Source organism: Mus pahari, chromosome 1 (genome assembly GCF_900095145.1).
Source record: "Mus pahari chromosome 1, PAHARI_EIJ_v1.1, whole genome shotgun sequence".
Classification (NCBI taxonomy): Eukaryota; Metazoa; Chordata; class Mammalia; order Rodentia; family Muridae; genus Mus; species Mus pahari.
In genome coordinates, this window is record NC_034590.1 from 43,928,758 (window position 1) to 43,952,423 (window position 23,666).

At 39.5% G+C, this 23,666-nt stretch overlaps 1 protein-coding gene across 2 annotated transcripts in view; it reads right to left on the bottom strand.

The window, feature by feature from the left end:
* Window positions 1–3,385: 3,385 nt before the first annotated feature.
* The window catches only part of Mctp2 (multiple C2 and transmembrane domain containing 2), a 221,499-nt gene continuing 201,218 nt past the window's right edge, over window positions 3,386–23,666 (bottom strand). The window contains exons 21-23 of one of the 2 annotated variants that reach the window (XM_021210215.2): window positions 15,675–15,784; window positions 8,619–8,716; window positions 3,386–6,403 (exon numbers count right to left, since the gene is read on the bottom strand). In XM_021210215.2, coding sequence (XP_021065874.1) covers window positions 6,335–6,403; window positions 8,619–8,716; window positions 15,675–15,784 — 277 coding nt within the window. In that variant the 3' untranslated portion in view covers window positions 3,386–6,334. The remainder of the gene's footprint in view (window positions 6,404–8,618; window positions 8,717–15,674; window positions 15,785–23,666) is intronic. The other variant, XM_029532890.1, reaches the window with a different exon arrangement.

Consider the following 23,666-nt stretch of genomic DNA (forward strand, 5'->3'; position numbering starts at 1 on the left):
AAAATATTTTATCGAACCATATGTAAATATAATGTAGCTAATAGAATACTATATGTAATGTATAAATAATATAACACACATAAAGGTAATTTCTTATATATGTATTTTTATTTTTAGAATGTTTTGAAGAAAAGTTTAATTCTAGTCTTTTCCAAAGCATTATTGAATTCCCTTTGAATTAAAATTTTGTTTATAGTTTGACCTTTTTCATTATTACAAAGTACAAATAAATTTTCTTTTGTGCCTTTCTGAAATTTTTATTTTGCTAAACTGTATTTTTCTATGAGATAAGAAAGTGGTCAATATTTTAACCATATTAATATTAAAATAATCCAATACCATTTTATACACACTTTTTCCTAAGCACTGAAATGATGTAGCCTCTGATACAGTGTGTTTACCATCTATGTGTTTATCTGCAGCATCCAGGCCTTGATTTCTCTATTTGTCAATTTTTGTGCCCATGACATGTTATCTGTTACCTTTCACTTCACAATATTGTCCTGCCTATTCTTGAAACCCTGAATTTCCCTATAGTCTTAGAAGCAGCTAATCAATTTTTGCATTTCTTACCAGAAGTGCTTCATTCTTTTGACACGTATACACACACACACACACACACACACACACACACACACACACACACACACACACAAACCCCGTCATCTATCTTCCTTCATGTTTTCTGTGTAGTCGCTCCTCTGCCTTTCACACTGCACCTATGCTCACGGGGGAGTTTCTTGAATACTTTTCCATTCTTTTACACATTTCTTGAAGTTGTGAATGAAGATTATACTTTCTTTAAGACATGTGAGTAAATGTTATTCCTTTAGCTATGTATAATCTAGGCAACCTTGTACAAGATTGGTGTTTTTCCATCTTACTTTTTAGAGAGAAATCTAGTGGTTTTTATTATGTCTATTATTATTAAAGCATTTCACTGACATTTGATATGTTCTTTAAAATGTTTACCATTGTGCAACACACACTTTTCTATGCTGCTCACTATCCCTAGTCACCTTTACACTTGGAACCAAGGTCTGTCAATGAATCCATCCGGTGCTGATTCATTTTTGTTTCTAGGACTGGCTATCCCCTGAACTCCAAGTTTTCACCTGTCTCTATCTCCTAGCCTTGAATTTACATATATGGGTCATCATACTCTATTTTTATGTGAGAGGCAAGAGTCCAAATTATGATCCCCATGCTGACACAGCAGGCACTTTGCCAAATAAGCCATTCACACAGCCCCATTATTTACATTGTTGACCACCTTATGATTCTATGTCTGAATGCTGTCATCAAGATACATTAAAAAAAAAAAAAAAACCAGCAAGCCTTTACTCAGTCTGAGCCTTTACTCAGTTTGAGCATTAGTCCTGAAGTATGCTTTCCTGGGTATGGAGTGTTTCTACTTTGAGAACATAATTCATATTCTGTTACCTTCTTGTTACTCTCATTGGAGGCTCTTCGGTCTCCTCAACTTCAACACTGGTGCCATTTCTCCACGGTCCTATACACCTTCTTCTCACACCGGATTCTCTACTTTCCCCCCATAGATTGTAGTAGAGATAAGCTCTCATTTTTAAAAAATTTCTTAAATTTTGTTTAAAAAAATTGAAAACTCTGTTTTTGCTAAACTGATATTTGTCTATGAGATAAGGGGGTCAATATTTTATCCAAATTAGTATAAAAATAGCTCAGAAGCATTTTACTTAAATGGCCATCATGCAGTTAAATGATGTAGCACCTGACATAGTATTTACTATCTCTGTGTGTATCAGCTATTCAGGTTTGACTTCTGTCAGCTTTTGTGCCCATTCCATGTTCTCTCTCTAGACTTGAAGGAAGCCTGTAAATTATCAACATTTGTTTGCTTGAATCAAATAGTCATCTTTGACCCTACTGTCTCCCCAGTCAAGTACATGCCAATTTTTCCTCATTTCTTATAGTCTCCCAATTAGCCTTTTATACTTTCTCTCACTGTGCAGTAATATAAATGTCTAGGACACCATTTGCTTTTACCAGGAACACAACAACTTACTTAGAAGAATTCTCTGAACAACCTAGTTGCTAAGCCACACACTGCAACTAGATTGAGAGTTTTATGAAACTTGAATCTGAGTGTGTTAGCTGCTTTAAAAGTATCCATTTACTAACTGGCTCCACCAGGGGAATTTTGTCTGTTTTGCTTGTATATATCAATCTGTGTTCAATGTATTAACTGGGAACTTACAAGAAAACAAGAATCAAAATGTCATTTTACAGTTCATAAATACTGTATTTTCTATTGCCATGTAAGAATTTCTCCAAATATAAGACATTGCATAATTGAATAGTTGGTCATTGACATATCCAGAAATCATATATATCACACAAAATGAGCACTCTATCTCATGCAAGTAATTATTGTTCAGTATGAACACCATTGATCTTTCTGGGTTGCTGGTCCCTCCCCCCCCAAAAAAAAAAGCAACTTATAACAAGGCTCAGGAACAAATGGTCCATGATTGTGCTATTCAGCATGTGTTTCTGAGTGGCTTTTAGGCTGGTAGGTCTAGTAGAGAACAGTAGGTCAAGGCCTCTGGGAGCTCTGACCTACAGTAGATGTAAATAAGATGTTTTGATGTTTTGGTGTATCTGCTAGAATTCATTTCCTCAAACTTTGATCTCAAATTATTGGCTACAACACACTGTAGAAGGTAGGGACTTGGTTGGTAGTTAGAATGAAACAACTGCACGATGACAGTAGTGGTTCAATGAGAGACGTGAGGTAACACTCGCCAATTCACTGATGCTGCAGCACGAGGTGAAAACTCAGCACAAAGTCATTGGTGACCTCATCAGAGTAGGAGAACTTGGAATGGTTTGAAGAGTAGCATCTACTTTGACATTACAAATGGAAGGGATAATATGAATGAAGACTAACCCAGCTCAGTGAGATCCCCATCATTCCCATGACATATGGAATATTATGCAGCATGGCTACCAGGAAAGAAGCAATACTACATCCATCCCTGACTGTCTATATTACATAGGGAAAAGCACAAAAACTAAAACGAAAGACATTCAAGAGGACACTGGCCCCAGTTCAGGAGACAAGTCTTTAAGACAAGCCTTTGGCAGTGTTATAAACATGAGTATGGGACTAAGAAGGGAGCTGTGAACAGTATGAATATGTAATCTACTAATTTCAACAAAACCATTAAGTGGATATCACATGCTCTGAATAATAGATCTGCATTGTGCATCTTGTAGCCAACCTCGTTTTGGATGCGAATCAACGTTCATTCAAAGTATCCACATAGCATTTACTACCTACCTGTTAGTCATAACTGCCAATGTAAACCAATATAGGAAAGACAGTTATGGACTGATAAAATAATTGACCAAGACATAAATATATAATTTATTGAAATATACTCCAAGAAAACAGTGAGTGAATTTCTATACAGAGTAAATCATGCCACTCATACAAGCAGGTGGAAATTGTTTTATTGCAGGTAAAGGAGAAATTACTTGGTCCTTTCATTGTGGGATTTCTGGGTTGGCCCATATCTGAAGAACAGGTGAATTTCTTGGTACCTTGCTAAAGAACAAGTTTTAACATATAACACAAGTAATGTTTTAAAGACTGGTCTTTTGTGTAAAGTTCTGTGAATGTTTAGGGGTTAGGCTCCAAGTGTTTGTGTAAGGAATCTTGGGTCACTAGGGAACAAGGCTCCAAGCACTTGTTTGTAGAGGTTGGACTGTAGAGGTGTGAGAATGTTGCCTTCCTTTGGCTCTTTTCTCTTTAGAGTGGCTACCAGCTATCAGATTTATAGCTGTGGTGTTTTAGTAACATGCATTTTACTCAATACTTTTCTCAAAGCATACAAACTGTCATGCTGGCATATCTGGACATGCCAAGGGACTGCTTTCTATAACTTCAAATTGTGATAATTCTCAGAAAGAGAAAAGTCTTGTAGAAGTTGCTAAAATTGTGGGTTAAAACAAATCTTCCTTTCATATATCCAACAGTGGAGGAAGGAAAAAGAAATCCATGCTAGTTTTGGTCCCATGCATACAAGGAGAGTAGTTCTGCCCATAGTGCCATGACAAGTGCTTCTTGGAGATGGAATAAAGTATTAGATTATACTATTTGTCACTCTCTGAGATCCTGGGCTAAGACAAGGCATGTAAGGATGACTGAGACCTGTGCAACTATAATGACTGTAAAAATCTTATCATTTCACTTCCAACAAATACTCATTTTCTTACATGCAATGTTGATTTCATCAACTACCAATTGTCTTCAGTAAAGAGTGTTCAAAAAGTTGGCCCTGTCTTGCTCTCAAATACCAGCTGGCATTTGTGTCCTGAATGTAATGCTGTGAGTTCTATTGGGGCTACGGAGGAAAGAAGTCTTACTAATGATACCTTCCTGTTGGAAAAATTATTTCATTTAGAAATTCTAAAGGAAATTAACAGCCACGAAGGATGAGTCCCAAATTTAAATAAATGAGGGGTTATTTGGCTCCCAAAAGTTTCCATTCCAATGGCTGATCATATCTCACATGACAGCTTATAGATGTCTGCCTTGGGCCATTACTAAATGACAGACTATGATAAACTGGATGACAGGAACAAGACAATGAGGTATTGTTTACACAGAAGATTGAGTAACTGGTTAGACAAAGAGGTTCTCTGGTATCTATTGTATGTACAACTAACAGATTTACTGGGGCTTTTAGAATCTCGTCAAGGCTCCTTCCCAGCCAGCTTCATTAACTTGAAGTAAATCAAATCGTGCAGAAATCGGGCTATGCCACAGAGAAATCAGGAAGAAGAATATGAAGTAAAACAGGCATGAGATGACAAAGTTTAGAATCTTTGGCATTTTTTTTCATAAAACATTTTGTTTGAAGATTATTAAATTACAATGCAGAAACAAAAAAAGGAGCTAAACACAAGTAAATTAGGTTTCTTACCTCAGATTTTCTTTACAATATATATACAAACCTGCACATAGCAAGTATGCTGATGAAATATAGATTTTTAAAGCTTAAATATAATTTTAATACAAAGATATGTGTACACTTTTTTACATGCACATAATTAATTGTTTTAAACTTGGCAGGGTGTGCTGTGGAGTTGTAGGGTACTCAGGATTCAAACACTATCGACAGAGGACTTTTTGGTAGTTGTTTGGTATGAACAGTATTTTTGAAATAAGCTTCTATTGTCTATATCTTATTTTGACCCTTAAAAAAAATAAAAGGCAAATTAGGATAGCAAAAACATTTTAAATATCTACTCAAAACATCAGGCAACTGAAATGAGTATATTTCATTCAGAGTCTCAGTTAAGTAAGCCCCTCCATATTTTGATATCCCTAAATACTTTCAGAACCTACTAATTCATCTGCCCCAACCTCCACCGTCTCTCTGAGGATGCATATCAACATCTTGTTGTACTAATAAGCAAAAAGTGAAGTTGGAGGAAATGGCATTTTACAGAAACATAATGTTATCACAAAACCCTTATTTTTCCAATGGGTGATTCTAATGAGTGGATCCTTGGGACCTTCAAGGACAGCCCTTGCCAACAACAACTGAGATGTGATTTGAACTGGCATCTCATACTAAAGGGTCATCAAAAACAAAATAAATAAACAGGCATGTCTTTCATAATCACAGCTGAAAGATTCCTAAATATTTGAGTTAATTCTGAAAATCACTAAACATCTTCTAATATACATTATCAGGGCAGATAGAGGGGAAAAAGAACGTGAAACACATGGGGGGATGGAGACTGGAAATATTTGAACCTCTGTCGATTGTTGGTTTGTACTATATGTTAGAGGCTGACATAGCACAGTTCCTGAGCTGGCATTGAGCTTGAACTGTCTTGCCTTGGCCTCTTCACTGTTAGGATGATAGGTGTGAGCCACCAGCCTCAACTGGAAAGAACTGATTCTTAGTGAAAATCTGCCGAAGGTATCGAAATAAATTCAGCATCTTCCTGGAATCAAGTGGTCTTCTGGCTGTTCTCAAGGGTGGTGTTCAGACATGTGGACACCTTGTTTTACGTCCTAAAAAAAAAATGGATATGAGGCTCCCACAGTCTCAGACTTGATGTCTTTTGATGGTTTGGTTGTCCAGGAATCCGGGATACCCATGCATAGGGACCTGTGTGCAGGTGTGCTTGCATCTGGGTATGTAAAGAAAGCAGAGAGGGAGGAGAAGGCTGCACCCAACATCCGTCTCAGGACACCTTGGTACCGCTAGAGCAGTCAGGATCTAGGTCTGATTGACTGCACACTGGATGTTGGCGTCCTCAGTCTGTGTGAACCCTAGACAGTGCTCCTCTTCTTCCGAAGTGGGCTGTGGCCGCCACAGAGCTTCAGCTCTGCATACTGCACCTGTGAAAACACACAGACATGATGCTGGCAGTTGGGTAACCCTAGCTCACCACAGAGTGTGTTAATGGCTCCCCAAGGACAGAGCCGAGCAAAGGAAGGAAGGTTCAAAGGTAATGAATCATTTTTCTAAACAAGGGGCCTTGGGGGGGGGGGATTAATTGCAGGAAGGGTTTCAGAAGTCATGCATCATTTCTTGAAACCCAAAATATTAAAAGCAGATTTTTCTAATGAGATGCATGGGCTTTGACAGGCTTCTCCAGAGCTCACCACTGCTGCCTGATTTAGTCTTGGTTATACCAGTTTTCAGCCGTAAATATCCTAGTAACTGCCTATTGGAATTGTTGATCTTATGTTATGATAGAACGAACAAACAAGCATTGCTCATTTCAAAGGACCTACAATAAGGGGGAAATTCAGTGTTTTAGTGACATTTATTCTAAGAGGGAGCAAAATATCGAAATTGATGCTAGGCCCCAAACTTATATAGATGTCACTTAAAATTAATTTCACTTACAGTGTAATAGCGAGAACATCTGTGATAAACAGGAGCACTTGTGGAGTCCTCAGAGGCCAACTGACAGTGTCATTAGAAAGCACCCTTGATGGCATAGGGAGACTCATGCTAATGCATGGATGAACCTCATCCAAATATTTCATCATATGTATCTCTCTGCAATTATGCCAAATATACCTGGATGATACATTCCAAGGCTGGTACCAGAACCATAGAGCCATGAGACTGACAACAATTTCTATTCACAGATGTGGTGTGAACTTGTACTGTAATCCATGTCATGGTACATTGCAAGTGTAATGCTGTCATGTGTAGGTCTTATAGGCTAGGGGGTAGAATGGATTTATTTAAACTATTGTGTTATTGGTCACATGTGCTCCCTAATTTTAGCATTTCTGCCAAATTCTCCAAGGATGTTATATATAGTCCCATAGTAGGCTACACTTTGTCAAAATCAGACAAACAATAAAAAATTCTTCCCATCTCATGTTTTGTGAAGGCCAACCTCCAGCCCCTCAAGGAGGATAGAAAATACTGTAACTACCAATCTTAAATGTAAAACTAACAAAGACCAGGTTATTACTTCTCAATGATATCATGTAAATGCGAGAGACTAAATATATATCTTTAGAGATGTGATTTTTGCAGGTTCATGTCATGAAGTAAAAGCTTAAAGAAAAAATCAAAACCCCACCGCAGTGTACATTTTAATCTCTAGAATGTGGAATGAAGGGGCCCTTAAGACCTTTAGCCCCATGTGTCTATAATCCACCCGGAGATGCTGGGAAACCAATTATGCTATGTTGGCCCAATGATGAAAATCGATACTTGATTTGGGGTGCTCTCCGACAACAAAAGACTGTGCCTTTGATCACCTTGATGATGTCTCATGCCATGAGACCCCCCCCCCCTTTACCTATTCAGAGCTTACTCTTTTCCATTAGAAAAATCACTGCCTGCCTGTCCTCCTCTGGCTTTGGTGCAGGCAAGTCTGCAGGACCCTGGATGGGGCCATTCTTTGGGACTTTCTGCTATTGGTGCCTTTGTTAATCTCTGTACAGCCACAAAATTGAGACGCTGCTGGACCGAGTGGGCATTACCTGCAAATAATGCTCGCGATTGATCTCAAATTTGATTTCCCACCACCTCTTCCTCTGTGTGTAGCAGAGAAAGTAGAGGCTTTGTCCACCTCGGCATTCCTAAATCTTTCAAGGAAAGAGGATAGAGGGGAGGCTGGAGAGATAATTGGGGCAAAGGAGGAATAAGAAGAATAATCCTCTTGTCTCCTACTTCCCTAAAATGCCTGCCATCTGGAGACCTGAGAAAATAAGCAACACTCCCCCTCCTCACAGCCTAGGAAACTCCTCTGAGTTCATCTCTCTCTCTCGCTCTCTCTCTTCAGGGATGAAAGTAATCAAAACGGGGACCCACTTCACAACCCCAGAGCTGCTCAGTATGAGTTCCAGCTCCGTTCCTAAGGAGCTCTTTTACAGGATAAATTTCCTCAGTCATTATATGCTTTGGACGAAGGGCTAGTTTTATTCCCCCCAACCTCCCAGAAAGAGCTCTTTAGGGATTTTCTGATTCTTTATCTCAATTACTCACACAAGCACAGCCATGTGCCCTTCCAGTTCTCTAGGGCTGGCAAGAACTCAGTGTTGGTGCCCCCGTGGGTGTGGGTGGTGAACTATCATCACATACCTTCTGAATGTCAGAGGGAACCCTGGAGAGAAAGTCTAGGAGCTCATTATTGTCAATGGAATAAGGATTTCGAAGCTTCTTAGTAAATTTATTTATGCCTGCAAAACAAAAATATGATGCCTTTATCATCCATATCTCCTACCTACCTCTATGTATCTATCATTTATCTAACAGTCTCCTTCTCTCTCGCTCCCTCCCTCTCTCTTGCTCTCACTCGCTCTACCTACCTGTCTACCATCTATCTCTGAAAACGTGCCTGAGTAGGGGAGGAGAGATATTCACAACTAAAAATTAGTGTGAAAACAATCACTGTTCTTCCAATTGTGCACAAGTTGCTGTCATGTGGCATCATTCACAACAACTTTTTCCTGAAAAGATGGAGGGTCGCGCTGTAGAAAGAGGGCTCTTGCCTTCTTCAGCTGTGAAAATCCCATTACAATGTCAGCAGCAGAGCTGCAGAAACATGCGCTAAAACAGGGGAACTGATTGGTTCTTTTGGTACCCACTGATTAAGAGCCTCTTCTGCTACGGAAACAAATGTCCCAGATGGGAAAAGGCCTCTACTAGTCAAAACAAGTCCCTGCTTGGATGCTCTGGACCAAACATAGCTGTGGGGAAAGGAGGGTGGGAGCTTTGGTGGGTAGAAAGGAACTTCAGCAATAGCTCTCCCTTTATTCGTTTTCACAGGATCCTTTTCTCTCACTGCAGAACTTGACATGTTGATTGCACGTTGCTGGCAGAAACTGTGAAAAGTTATTATTGGAAAATTATCATACTGCGGTGACTAACTTCATTTATGGACTGCAGAGCTGGCACACGTGTTTGTCCAGGCAACAGAGTCCACGCTAACTTAGGATGGCGACAGTGGTAATTAGAATGAGGTTCAATGTTCAAGATGCCAAGTGACCCTGCCGCCTCTGTCAATCTTTGGCTGTGTGTCTGGAGTTTCTGGGCATGCCCAGAACATGGTTTCCTCTGCAGAGAAAGATTCCTCCCAACTTTCTTTTGTCTTCTACTCCGTTCCTTGGGGTTGCTCGGCCTTATCCAGATCTCATACGCTTTTTACCAAATGTCAACCCTTTTTTTTTTTTCATGTTGAGTTTTAGAAGCAGAAAGACCAGGTGACCTTCTGAAGTTTTGCCACGGGGTGCTTGTTTAACAAGGATGGTATCTGAAGGCCTGCCTGTCCCAATGATGCTGAATGAATGCTCAGCTTAGTTTTTGCTCTGAATGGCTCCTACTCAGAAGCCAAGTTCAGCAGTCCCCATCACATAAAAGGTTTGATGTTTCCCTCTGTTCATTAAATATGACTTTGCTTTCATCTAAGGACTAGACTTCCTGCATGGCATTGTACCTGACACAATGACAACCTCCAGTCCTTTCTTTGGGGGGTCAGATTTACATCTGCTTTGCAAATGGGAGCCGGCCATTGTTCATACATAAATGGTGGCTTGGTGGTTGGGCTGGGGAAGGATCTCAGTAGTGCTCCCCTTTCCTTCAAGTCAAAGCTGCACTCTGCCTTTCTTCCCTCTACCCCCACAGCAAGCTTCGTGTTTGGAACTAAAATTCCCCCCCAGCGCTCCTTTAAACTAAAATACTCTCACTGTGTTATTCTAAAGACATTTAATTGTAGCATGGGCTTTTTTGGCAAAAGAAAACAGACAAGGCAAAGTGATGAAGGGAGACAAAGACGTATTGAGAAAAGATGTATCTTCTATTGTTAATTATATATAGTGTGCGCATCTGGAGCCTTTACAGCGAACAGCAAGGCAGGGATAATATCACAGCCGATCAAAACACTACATTCTTAGTCACCGAGGAGATTACAAACCTGCACAGCGGCTCAGATGCACCCATAAAGGCAGAAGTACTCCACAATGCAGTTGAGACTATGTTTGAAAAATTTGGAATAAAAAATCACAAGGTATTCAGCTTGCATGTTTCAGAAGCATAGCTTCCGTTTAAGGTATCTTACGTTCGGTGATTTGAGAGATTCTACTAAGTAATCTATTATTCGAGATCAAGTAGAAAGAGGACATCATAGAGTCTTGGTCAACTTCCTGGGGGAATAGGGCAGTAAAAGGTGCAGGCATGCCTGGCTTCCAGTCTAGGTCCAGAACGTATTAACTGTGTGGTTTCAGGCTTATCACTTAATCCTCCTGGGCCCAAGATTTTGGACAATGAAATCCTTACAATAAAAACATTCCCTCTGTAGTTTCCATGATTGATTATAGGGTCATGTTGAATAATATAGGCAAATATTTTATAATATGCAGTTACCCAGCAATAGAGAGTAACTGGAGTCAACGCCATGGATGCCAATTAGAGAGTAACACAAGGAACAGAAAAGTCTTTGTGCTATTATGCATCACACACACACTATTTTGGGAACACACACCCCAATGTGGAAGTTGTGTCTTGATCCAGTGAATACTATTCCTAACTTTGGACTTTATTTTTAAACTGAAGTGATGCAGCCAGAGATTTAGCTGCTGTAAATACTCTTAGCAAACAGGAAAGAAAAAGAAATGAGATGCATGTCATGGGGTATGACGTTGAGTAAGGACATTGTTGAGTAGACACAGAGTGTACGGCATATAGATCAGTTAATGGAGCTGAAGCCCACAGTAGAAAACAAAATCACTTGAAGGAATTATGTGGCCACGTTTCATTTGTGTAACACAATAACAACTACATGGCATACAATGGCACTGCCTATCAAGTACTTGGGTACATAGTGTGCAGTTCTGAGTATCATCACACTTTGGTTGAGTGTAGGACAGAGGAGCCGTGCTTATCCTGTCAAATCCCGAGTACCTTTCATGTGACAGATATCCTGTTCTCAAATGAATATCTAAGATTAATGGCTCATAGTGTTCCTCATTACATGAATCTCAAAATACATGGAGCATGGAGAGTTTCTATCTACCTTGTAAAAACTGCATGGGTGTGAGACCAGAACAGGGAAATACCGAGAACACCCATGATGAAGAAAAGAATCAAAGGGATTAAGGGAAACGTCTCCAAAAAAAGGCCATAGATTAAATGATGGAAAATGCAAGGCCTCCTTGATATATGTAGATCATACAAGTCAATAAGGTCCCTTAGAGACTGCAGAAATGCATGGATCATACAAGTCATCAAAGTTCTGAAGAGAAATTGCTAGGGACATTTTCTGAATTTCTTCCTAACTGACCCTTAGTGGAAATTCCCAAAGTCACTCTCCCAAAATACAGAAGTAGTGGGGCCACAGCAGGTAACTTTATGGAGCACAGTTATGAGCATGTGAGTCAACTGCTCATATTTTCAAGAACTCCTTACATACTCTTTATACCCACATGCCTCCAGTACCCAGTATAGAGCTAGAGAGTAAAGGGTCAGTCAGTGTTTCACCTGACAAAAACACACACTGACTCTTCTGAGTCCAGGAATAAGTACTTCCCATCAGAGTTTGGAAGTTAAGCTGTTTTCATTGGCTAATGTGTGTGCATGAAATGCTTCTACAAAAGTATTTGCTGTACGTAATACAAGATTGAGTGCATGTACATTTGGTTATTTTCTTTTCAAAAGTTTAAAGCCACCCATTTGTTTCTGACATTAATTCAGCTGGCAATCAACCCAAGTTACCAGGTAACTTTTAGAATAAGTCACCTACACCTTAACAAAGGCTGAAGGAGCAACCAAAGTTTTAGATATATACCTGTAACTTTTTCTATGTGATAAAGTATGAGTCTACAAGGAGATATATTGAAAAGACATGTAGCAGTATTCTTTGAGCCTATGGTAATGACTAACTAACTCACCTTAACTAAGGAGAGGTCACAATAGAACTGCAGAACATATTCCAAAATGCAATGCCTGTTTTGTACGTAGAGAAGAGGTAAGCAATGGCATATGATGGCTAAGGCTTAAACTCCATTACTGATTAGTAACCTCATCAGTAAGCTATGAAAAATTGTCTAGCGTAGAACTAAGGAACCAGAATGAAAAAAACGATAGGATCTATTTGGGTCAATGAGAGCAAAATGAACTCCACACTGTTTAACAATATCAGTCACAGACTGAAAAACCAGTAGATACATATTTTGTTAAGTGGATGCTAAGAGATGTTAGAAAGCTTCCAAGATGTGAGATTATAAAATCAGAAGCCAGAGTGATTTGGGTGAAAAGAAAAGAGGCACAGGATTGTCAAAGTTGACAATCAGAAGAGGAAACACAACCATGTAGTTTCTCTGTGTCTGAACTCCAGATCCCTGTATTAGACAACCAGGGGTCCAATATATTACCAAAAACATTGTCTGTACTGAAGTTAGTCTGAGTTTTCCTTTGTCATTCTCTAAAACTAAAATATGGCAATCATTTGGCATATATTTATATACTTTTATACATTAGTAAACAAGGGGTGTTTTAAAATACAAAGGAGATTATGTACAGGTTATAGGCAAATACTACGTCATTATATATAGGATGTAAACATTTAGAGTTATAGGTATTGACAAGTTTCATGAAAACAGTCTTCTGAGGGGATATAGGGGAGACTTTATCAACCTTTTTCATGGAAGAAAAGATGCACAGAAGAATTATCAAATATGAATAGTGTTTAATAACTGACCATGACATTTAACTTGGCATGAACAAGATAGTAGCCAAAGGCCTATCATTATCAATTTCATCTGGTTAGAAGATAACCTCTACGAGCTATCTGTGAAGAAAATTGGATTTGAAAAGGAATACTTACAGAAATGAAGAATAAAATAACTTTAGCTATACAATTCAGCAGTGTTTAAAACTTCAGAGTTGACCTTCAATCATGCCTAATGTTTAAGTCAGAACTCCATGAAGAAGAATTAGAGTATGCTTTTCCTATGACTAGCTTCAATGGAGAACACTTTAAAGTTACACCTCCTAGGATGCTGGAATCTCACTCAGAAGGGGAAATAAAATAGTCATCAAGGGTGGATGGAGAGAGGAAACTCCCGTGGAGAGAGTTAGGGAAAGAAGGTCCAGAGAGCAAACAGAAATCTGCAGCTGTGGGGAGGAGAGGTTTCTCTAGGACATGCCAGAGACCTGGGGTCAGGGAAGCTCCAGGGAGTCTTTAAGGGTGACTCTAGCCGAGACTCCTAGCACTAATGGATATGGAGCCTGATGTGGCCACCTCCTGTAGCCAGGTAGGACTCCTAGTGGAGGGATCAGGATAGTAACCACTCACAAAATCCTCTGCCCCAAATCTGTCCTGCTTACAAGAAGTACAGGGACAAAGATGAAGCAGAGACTGAAGCAATGACCAACCAATAGCTGGCTCAACTTGAGACTCATCCCATGAGCAAAAGCCAGTCCTTGACACTATCAATACTCTGTGATGCTTGCAGACAGGAGCCTAGCGTGATTGTCCTCTCTCTCTAAGAGGCTTTACCCAGCAGCTATGGAAAGGGATGAACAGCTAAACATTCCGTGGAGCTCAGGGAGTACTATGGAAGAGTTGGGGCGGGGGGAAGGGTTGAGGAAGCCAAAGGGGACAGGGACTCCACAAGAAGACCAACAGAGTCAACTAACCTGGATACTTTGGGGCTCCCAGAGACTAAACTACCAATCAAAGAGCATACATGGGCTGGACCTACCCCCGCTATACACACATATGCACCACCTCTGCAGCTTGGACTTCAGGTAGGTCCCCTAACAACTGAAGCATGGGCTGTCCCTGATTCTGTTGCCTGCCACTGGATCCTGTTCCTCAACCCGGGCTACCTTGTCTGGCCTCAGTGGGAGAGGATATACCTAGTCCTGCAGTGACTTGATGTGCCATTGGTGGATTGGTACCCAGAGGAGTCTCCTTCCTTATCAGAGGAGACAGGAAGGGGGTATGTGACAGGAGCTATAAGGGGGAGACTGGGAGAAGAAGGGTGCTGCAATCAGATGCAATGTGAATAAATTAATTAATGGGAAAACAAGCATGCAAGCAACCAACAAAACAAATATAATACCTCACAAAGAATGACCAGGTTACTCTCCCCAACTCTTTGATGCTGTGTATTCTTATGAGTTATTTCATTTTCCCAATAGGTCTTCTCATTTCCAATTGTCTACTTTGACTTTCTCCAGCAGGGTTCTCTCAACTCTTACTATCTTCATAGATTTTCTTGGTGCTTCCAGAAATAGTTGTAGCTTTTATCTTCATTTCTATGCTCTCTGCTGTTGCTGACAGGTGAGTGCATCTAGGCAGTCTCTGATGTTTGGGACTTTACTGAATATTTTGATGTGTGAGATCCCATGAAGTAATGAATACATGAGTTTCAGTAACAGTTGTAAGAAAGGCTGCTTGCTTCTCTAGCAATGCGCCTAGTTTGCTCCTATTTCATTCCCTTCGTCATCTCCAAAAGGTGTTCAGGGTCACATAGAGGCTTCTATTTTGTCCAGCAATCTGCTTAGCTGTGACATCTAGCATGATGTGTTTGTCAAGTTGATCACTTTTCTTGATGCTTTATTAAGAAGTGGCTAAACTTGATGCAAGCACGCCAACTCCCCTGCTCACAATAGCTTCCTCTTCTTCACTCGTTATTTAGGTAATCATAGATATCCATCCCTCACTCCACCGCTTCTGGATTTAACTGTGAGGTTAGCTCATTTCTTTCCTGTAGTTGAGATGGTATGTCAGAAGCAGTGAGGCAGTGTCCAGATTCACTTTCACTGGATATAAAGGGCAAGATGCAGGTGTTTGCCCACCATTTGAACCACAGCGTTTCCGGAAAGTTACTAGTCTGCAACCATATATTATTCAAATGGATTTACGACCAGGAAAGCCTAAAGGGAAATGGCAAGCCTGATCACAGTTTCATTTGGTTGTGATTCTGCACAGGGCTTATAAATATCCATGTTGAGACCTCATGAAACTGGCCTTTGCAGAAAGGCCCTGGCAGTTTTCATTCCCCAAATGTTTTCCTTAATCTCATGTTTAATTGGTAACAGGGGCACATTTAAAGTTTATGATTGTACTTTAAAAATGAGTAATTTGTTCTTACCTGGAACTGCCTACTAGCCAAAGGACTGTGTCAGACTTACCCCAGAGTAGAATGATATACCGTAGAGGGATGAAGTACAAAATGACAGTGGTGATGGCCAGAATCAAGCAGGCCAGCAGTGAAAGGAAGGGGACCGTCCAGTTAAACGTGCTGGGGACAAACAATACCAGTGTCAGTTAAGTCATCATAGCACATGTAGTTTACGGATAGTTACCAAATAAGGCCAAATTAAAAGGTTTCTTTAAATCATATATATGAATATATATGTATATATATGTATATGTATATATGTAAATATATATATATATTTTATATATAGAGAGATTGCATATTTGACAGGTCACTTGAGAAATATTAATGAGGACACAATCAGAAGACCCTGTTAGCCCAACTTGTCAGAAAATCATAACACTGACTTCCTCAAATGAATGGTCACTAACAAAACACTTTAGGCACTGCACTGTGACTAAGAGGGGCCATGCTGCCATAATGGCCTGGTGTCTACATCTCTTGAAAACTTCACATCAGGTAATTCATTTCAAGGCAGATGTTTCTCTCTTAGTGAATATATAATTTTGAGAAAATGTGGAAAATGTGGAGATTATTATAATTTCTGCATTTTTGTACTTTTGTGTACAAATGGTGTCCTAGAACCTGGGCTATAGGAGTAGATACGGGGGGGGGGGCACCATTGCACAGTCCTGGCAATCTGCATGCCCCCTGCTCTCTCGGCTATGTCTACAGTGTCTCCCATCAGTGGCTTTACCTTCATGTATACATGACTTGTTGATTCACTGACTAGTACTAGGAACACCTAGAACTTGTTTATTTGTTTGTTTGTTTTTCTGGTGTCTCTGTTTGGAGGGAATGAGGAGAAGTAGTGGATCATTTCAGAGGAAGCAAAATATGCTACCCCGCAGGCATTAAGTGTCATATATTACATCCATGTATTTGGATTGCAGCACTCTTAATAATTCTGCCATTTAGGTACTAGCCACATTTTACAGAAAAACAAACTGATCAGCAATATTCAGGATTAGGGATGTGGTCCAGTAAGCTGTGCAATCTACTTGCTGTGCAAACATGCAGACTTGAGTTCAGACCTGCAATATGACATTAGAGGAGGAGGAGGAGGAGGAGGAGGAGGAGGAGGAGGAGGAAGAGGAAGAGGAAGAGGAAGAGGAAGAGGAAGAGGAGGAAGAGGAGAAAAAAACCAGGCATGGCTATATGCCCTGTAACCCCACTGGGGAATGACAGGGAACTGGTTCCCAGGATCTCATTGGATGATCAGCCCACAGAATGCATGCACCAATACTTGCACATGCACCCCTACACACTGTATACCATATTCACACACCATATATAAATAACCAATGTTATTATTCCACCAATACTAATAAACTTCAGGTAGCTCACCCTCTCTTTCAGACAATTATCAATATTATTAAATCTGCAACCATTGAGAAGTATAGTATTTATTATGTGCAATTTTAAGTTCCTTCATATTAAGCAAATCTGTATAGCTTTTGGAGAATCTAAAGGCAATTTTGCTAGACTCTAAGAGAAAAATATATATGGGTTAGACAGAAATCCAGGAAACCACCAAGGGGAGACGGGGGAGGGGGGGAACTTTCACTCCTTCTAAGTTCATCATGGAATTGAAATAGTGTTAGCGCAGTAGGCCATTCATTAGTTCTTCTCTTCCACCAGGGGCTCCTAGCTCCAAATCTTCATATATCAGAGTAGCCTTCAGCCCTCACCAAGAAACCTCTCTTTACAACAGAACGAAACCATCACAGAAAACGATAGCCAAACAAAATCAGAACTGTGAAGCCCAGTCCCAATGGATACATCTAGAAAACACTCAGGAAGCATTGCGGATGAAAGAGCAGGAGGAGTTTAAGAGCCGGAGGAACTGGAGTTTGCCATTGAGGTAGTGTTTCCTAGTAATGTCAGAAGCTATATTCACAAAGTCTCACCATCGTGGCTTCCTAAGCACGAGATGAAGAAGGAAGACACAGACACGCTAACGTGGATGAGGAAATGCCCATGAGGCCTCAGTCTACATGAAGAACTACAGGTAATTACGGAACATTGAAGACAGGAGAAACAGCCTTCCCAAGAAAAGACTACACAAACTGGTTATCCAATAACAAATGTTCAACCCTGAATACATAGTATCCAGTCACATTGTATGAATTGAGTAGGTTGTATTTAGGGATATATGTAGTAATAAATGCATACAATTAATGAAAAAGGAGGCCAAGAATATGAAAGAGAGGAAAAAGTGGGTATATGGAAGGTTTTGGAGGGAGAAAATGGAAAGGGAAATGACGTAGTTAAAAAAAAAAAAATCTCAAAAAATAAAAATGTAATTAAAGAATGAAAAAGCATGTCTAAAAACAGAAGTGGGACACTGAGCTGAGGGAAGAGCTCTAAAGCCAACTTTTGGCAGGTTTTAACATGCCTGCTGACTATCTTATGCTCAACACATTTTTTTTTGAGGGGGGGGTCTGGAGTCGATTTGTAAGCATGTATAAGAACATTGAGTTATAAGCCAACTGGCTTTGCCTATAATCTAACTCTAATATTGGGTAATTGGGGGAACTGATCTAATATATCTGAATTATAATATCCTCTCAGTGAAATTAATAGTATGTATGTTATAGATATCTCTAGAATTAAACTAGAATAAACAAAAACATACATGCTAGTAGCTAGTTATTTGGTGTTCTAAATTTTAGCTTACTTACAATTTTTAAATAGAAATATAACTTTTCATTACCAATTTTGTACTTGTTTTTCTTGTCAATTTGTATATTTGGTCAGGCATCTTGCTTTTATATTTGTTTTGAATTTTGCAATATAATTCAGTCTCATACTATCCTGAAACTCAATTTATAGTCCAAGCTGTCATCCAATTCATGACTGCCTTCTTGCCTTATGCTTGTCACTGTAGCCTCTGATCCACATGTGATGCTGCACAGAATATAAAGGAATCAAAGAGCTCTCCTTACGCAAGGACACAGAGGTTATGGGAATGGCTACCAAATCGTGGTTCATAGCACTCATGTTTTAGAAAATCACCTATTAGTAATTCAGAAATCTTTTAATAAAAATGCTTAACCTAAGAAATAAAAACAAGAAACAAATAAAAAACAAAAGCAAAATTTTGAATTAAATTTAGACTCTGCAATTACCCAAGGACACAGAGGCTTTGGAAATGGCTACCAAATCGTGGTTCATAGCACTCATGTTTTAGAAAATCACCTATTAGTAATACAGAAATCTTTCAATAAAAATCCTTAACCTAAGAAATAAAAACAAGAAAAAATAAAAAAACAAAAGCAAAATTTTGAATTAAATTTAGACTCTGCAATATCAAATATATTTATAAAGCAATGACATCATACAAAGTCCACTTACACATAGCAGTCCCCAAGCATGGAGATTCAAAGCTAGTAAAACCATCAAAATATAGATACTAGTGTATACATATAATTATTACCGAATTTGCCCACATAGAGACCCTGTAGGACTACACTGCAATGAATGTCTGGAAGGATGTATGCCAAACAGTTAATGGTAGACACATCTGATAGAGTTTTAAAAAGATGCATGAGAGACTTTCACTGAGCCTGATTGATTCTTATAATGGATACATTGTAAAATAAAGCCAAATTAATGTGAATGTCAAACTGTGATTTTGAATATGTTTTAATGGTGAAAAAAATGAACAGACCATATACATGTGTGTTTGTGTGTGTATATATATATATATATATATATATATATATATATATATATATATATAATATCTGTAGTTAGGTAAGACCCTTGGTGGCTTTTGCAGATTATTTGTTAGAACTATGTGATTAAAAACTGTTTTCTGTTCTAACATTGTCTAACGAAAAGTAAAACCATAGGTAATGTACCCAGCTTTTCTCTGTGTCATTCCCATTTTACAGATTCAAAACTGACAAACCACATCTAATCTTATAGGAATACTCATGCTAGCTAATGAATTAATGAACACAAAGCATAGGATAGTAATTATTTAACACATTTTAACTGTTTGTATTGCTTTGTTTTATTGCAAACATAACATAAATATGTGAAGAACACTAATATCAGAGAGCAGTGTGAAGATAATAAAATGTATTAAACATGAATTTATTTTTTAGGAAGAGGTAAAACTCATGGTTCTCTTTGTAGCAATAATATATATTCTTAAAAGAATAAAGCTCTGAGAGACTTGAGGCCCCAGGAAGTGGGGAGGCCTAGCAGGTTTCGGGGTAGGGTGGAGACATCCTCTTAGAGACAGAGCAGAGGAGGAATGAGATGAGGAACTGTTGGAGGGTAGACCAGGAGGAGGATAATGAGTGGACTGCAAAAAAAAAGATTAAAGATAAATATTTTAAAAAGAGTAAAGGTCTAGAAAAATGGTTTGAGAAAAATATTTTTTGTAGAGAAAGTAGGCCACCACTCAGCTGACATGAAAATAAGAAAATAATGTAATGGCAAAAAATAAAATTAATACAAGAATGCTAGAAGTTAACTCAATTTTAAAGTATTCTACCAAAAATTATCTTAACAACAAAAAAATGTGATTTAAAAAAAATAGATTGTTTATGTTACCTGTAGGAGAGACAAAAGAAAAAGGCTAGGCCATTCCCAAATCAAGAGTTTAATAAAAAATAAATAAATAAAGCCATGGGGGAAAGCACATGTCTATGTATTTACAGTACGGCTAAGTGAGAAACAATGAATGAACGTGGAAAGAACAGAAAGAAAACCTACAGAAATAGCTAGGAAGGAGTGGACAGACACCATCAGGACCTGGAGTCCAGGAAGGCAGGAGTACAGTCTGCGGTTACGTTACCTGTGGAGATTAAAATGCTTTGAGGGCAACATTTAAGGGAAAACAAACCAAAAGAAACATAAATGTCCAGTTGGTAGCTGACCAAGGTGAGCTGTGGCAAAATCTCCTGCAGCAGTAAGTCCTACCATTCCAGATATGTGAGTGCCCCCAACACAGCAATCCACGGAACGGCAGCTCACACGTGACACCAAGGGGCGCGGCACCACCAGGAACAGCAGAAAACAAGCTCTGAGGTGGAAGAGCTCAGGTGCTGAGCCTAACTTCACATGCTATACAATCGTATTTAGTATGGAAAAGTCATGAAAAAAAATAAGAAACCATAAAAACACCTACTTGTAAAAATATTAAGAATGAAATAGGGTGCTTGAAAATAAGACATTGACATCTAAACTTACTAGGAATCACATGAGATTTGCATAAAGTACATGCTAGGATGGAAAGATTTCAAATGTTAGACTCAGGAGAGCGATCAGAAAAGAGATGCTGGATATGTTGAAAAAAATTAGGTGAGCATGGATCATGAAGTGAACAAAGGGGACATTGGATAGCTATAGTCATGTAATTCAACAAGACAGCAAAATTCCTTTAGTATTAAATAGGTTACATCCTGATGATTAATAAGGTATTTCATAGCCAGGCGGTGGTGGCGCATGCCTTTAATCCCAGCACTTGGGAGGCAGAGGCAGGTGGATTTCTGAGTTTGAGGCCAGCCTGGTTTACAGAGTGAGTTCCAGGACAGCCAGAGCTATACAGAGAAACCCTGTCTTAAAAAACAAACAAACAAAAAGGTATGCCAATGTGCAAAAACATCCAGAGTCCTGCCGGTGTCATGCCACAGGGCAGCAGAAATGTCAGGGAGCTGAGGATATCCGAAGGACAGTCTGCCCCTGGGGCCTGGACACTGAGAGGCCTGTCAGCCACGGAAGCTACTACAGTGTGCATGTATGCGGAAGCCAGATGGAGAGAAAGAGAAGTGAAGACAGAGCATTTTGAAGAGAGATGAAACTGGGGATGTGAGGATGGAGACAAAGAAGCTGTTGTGAAGAGCCTGCCCTCTCACCTTAGGCCATGATGCAACCCCAGCCCATGCTGCCATTGAGGGTCACATCTGGGTTTATTGCCATGCAGCTGCTGGGGTCTGTGTCAATGACTGTGGCTCATATTACCACAAAAACCATGCGGGACTTCCCTGGTCTGGGCTGCTGTCTGGGACCACATTGATGTCCAAGGGTTGTACAGAGCAGGCCCTGCCCCTCAGTGGCTGCAGGGCTCTGGAGAGATGGTCCCACCTTTTACCAGCTGTAGCACAGAAGAGCAGGCTCAGCCCCTCTCCTGGGCATGAGAGCTGGAGAGCAATCTCCTTGTGGGCTGCAGCATTGCGTGAGCTAGCTGAGGTGTAGGTGTTGAAGAGCTGGGGGACTGACCAACTCAGCTACCATCCATGCCCAGATATAGGGCTGTGAGTTTGCCCACCCCAACCTCTACCTCATTTAGGAACTGCTGGAACATGTGAAAGGGCCTGTGCTGTAGATAAAAAGCTGTGGGATCTCTATGACACAGGGTATCCTAGTAGAGTCCCAGTGAGGATCCAGTTTTGATGGTGTAGCAGAAACCCGAGGCCTTGAACCAGACCAATGACTCATTGCGACAAATATTTGCGAGTAAAGATATGTGGACAAAAGGGTATACTGTGGGACACAGTGTGACTCACTATAGCTTCCATGCTGAGATGTTTTGTTTTTGCTTTTTATTTTCTTTTGCAGGGGAGGTTTCAAGGGCAGAGGGCAGATACAAAGAGATTGGGAGATGAGTGGGATTAGCTTACTCACAAAGAATCAGTAAAAAGTTTTATTTTGCTTTTAAAAAATTCAAGAAGAAATAGTTCTTAAACATAGTGGACTATTTTAAAAGATCTCTAAGTAACTATCAGAAGAAATCCATCGAAAACAAAGTTTAATGTACATAAAAGATATGACCATAGTAATTTGAATTTAGGAAATATACATAGAACAATATACCCAATGATCTACTTACTAAGATTACATGGAAAATTTATGGCAATAAGCTATTGTTGGGTCAATATTTTCTGAACATAAAGGAATGTAATGGCAATCTAGAATCAAAATGATGTGCAGAAAATTTCCATAGTAACCTAAATTAAGCAATGCACTTCTTGGCCAATGAAGAAATCAAAATAAAAACTCAGAAAATAGCTTTAGCTAAATGCATAAGATTATTATTGCCGTGCAAAATGTCCATCATGGCATGAAAGCTTTGCTTACCAGAAAGTGTAGAAGAGTCCATCTTTGCATTAACTTGAAGTGATGTAATTGCCCAGAGGCGGAAAAATAATAATAAATGAAGAGCATTGAAATTGATGAGGAAAAGTCACCAAGCAAAGAGAAATAGGAAGCAGACTCATGAAGTCAAACATGTTTCTTCTACAATCTATTATAAGTGGTAAATCTTTGATAAGGAAGAAGTTAAACAACTATCCAGTGTCATGGAAGGTAATGCCGCAGATTTTAACCAACATGTAAGAATACACACCAGCAGGACTGAGGTGTCCCAGCAGGTAAAGGGCTTGCTGCACCACATCAGAATCTGAGTTCAAATCCCTAACACCCATGTCAGTCAGGCATGGCTGCCTGTCCCTGCAACCTGAGAACTGCGTGAAGACAGGCAGAGCCCCAGAGCATGCTGACCAACCAGCCTCGAAGAAAGGGCAAGCTTCCAGCTCAGCGGCAAACTCTGTTCAAGACAACAAGGCACTGATCCAGAGAAAGACACTGGACATTCGGCATCCTCCACATTTGACCATTCTCCTACAACATGTATGCATCACTCATATTTATGAACACACACAGAGAAAAGTAGAACATGCAAACTATGGTAATGTCTAATAGTTACACTTTGTGGAAGCATGTCATAGAAAGATTGGAGCCTAGAGAAACACCAATCACAGAAAAATAGTATGACTTACTATATATGTAAATATATTAACAAGAAATATATAAACATATAAACATAAATATATTAACAAGAAATGAACATTAAGAAAAACAGTATACGTGCAGATGCCTCCTGTACTGGCTAGTTTTGTGTCACAAAACTAGTTTTTGACACAGCTGGAGTTATCACAGAGAAAGG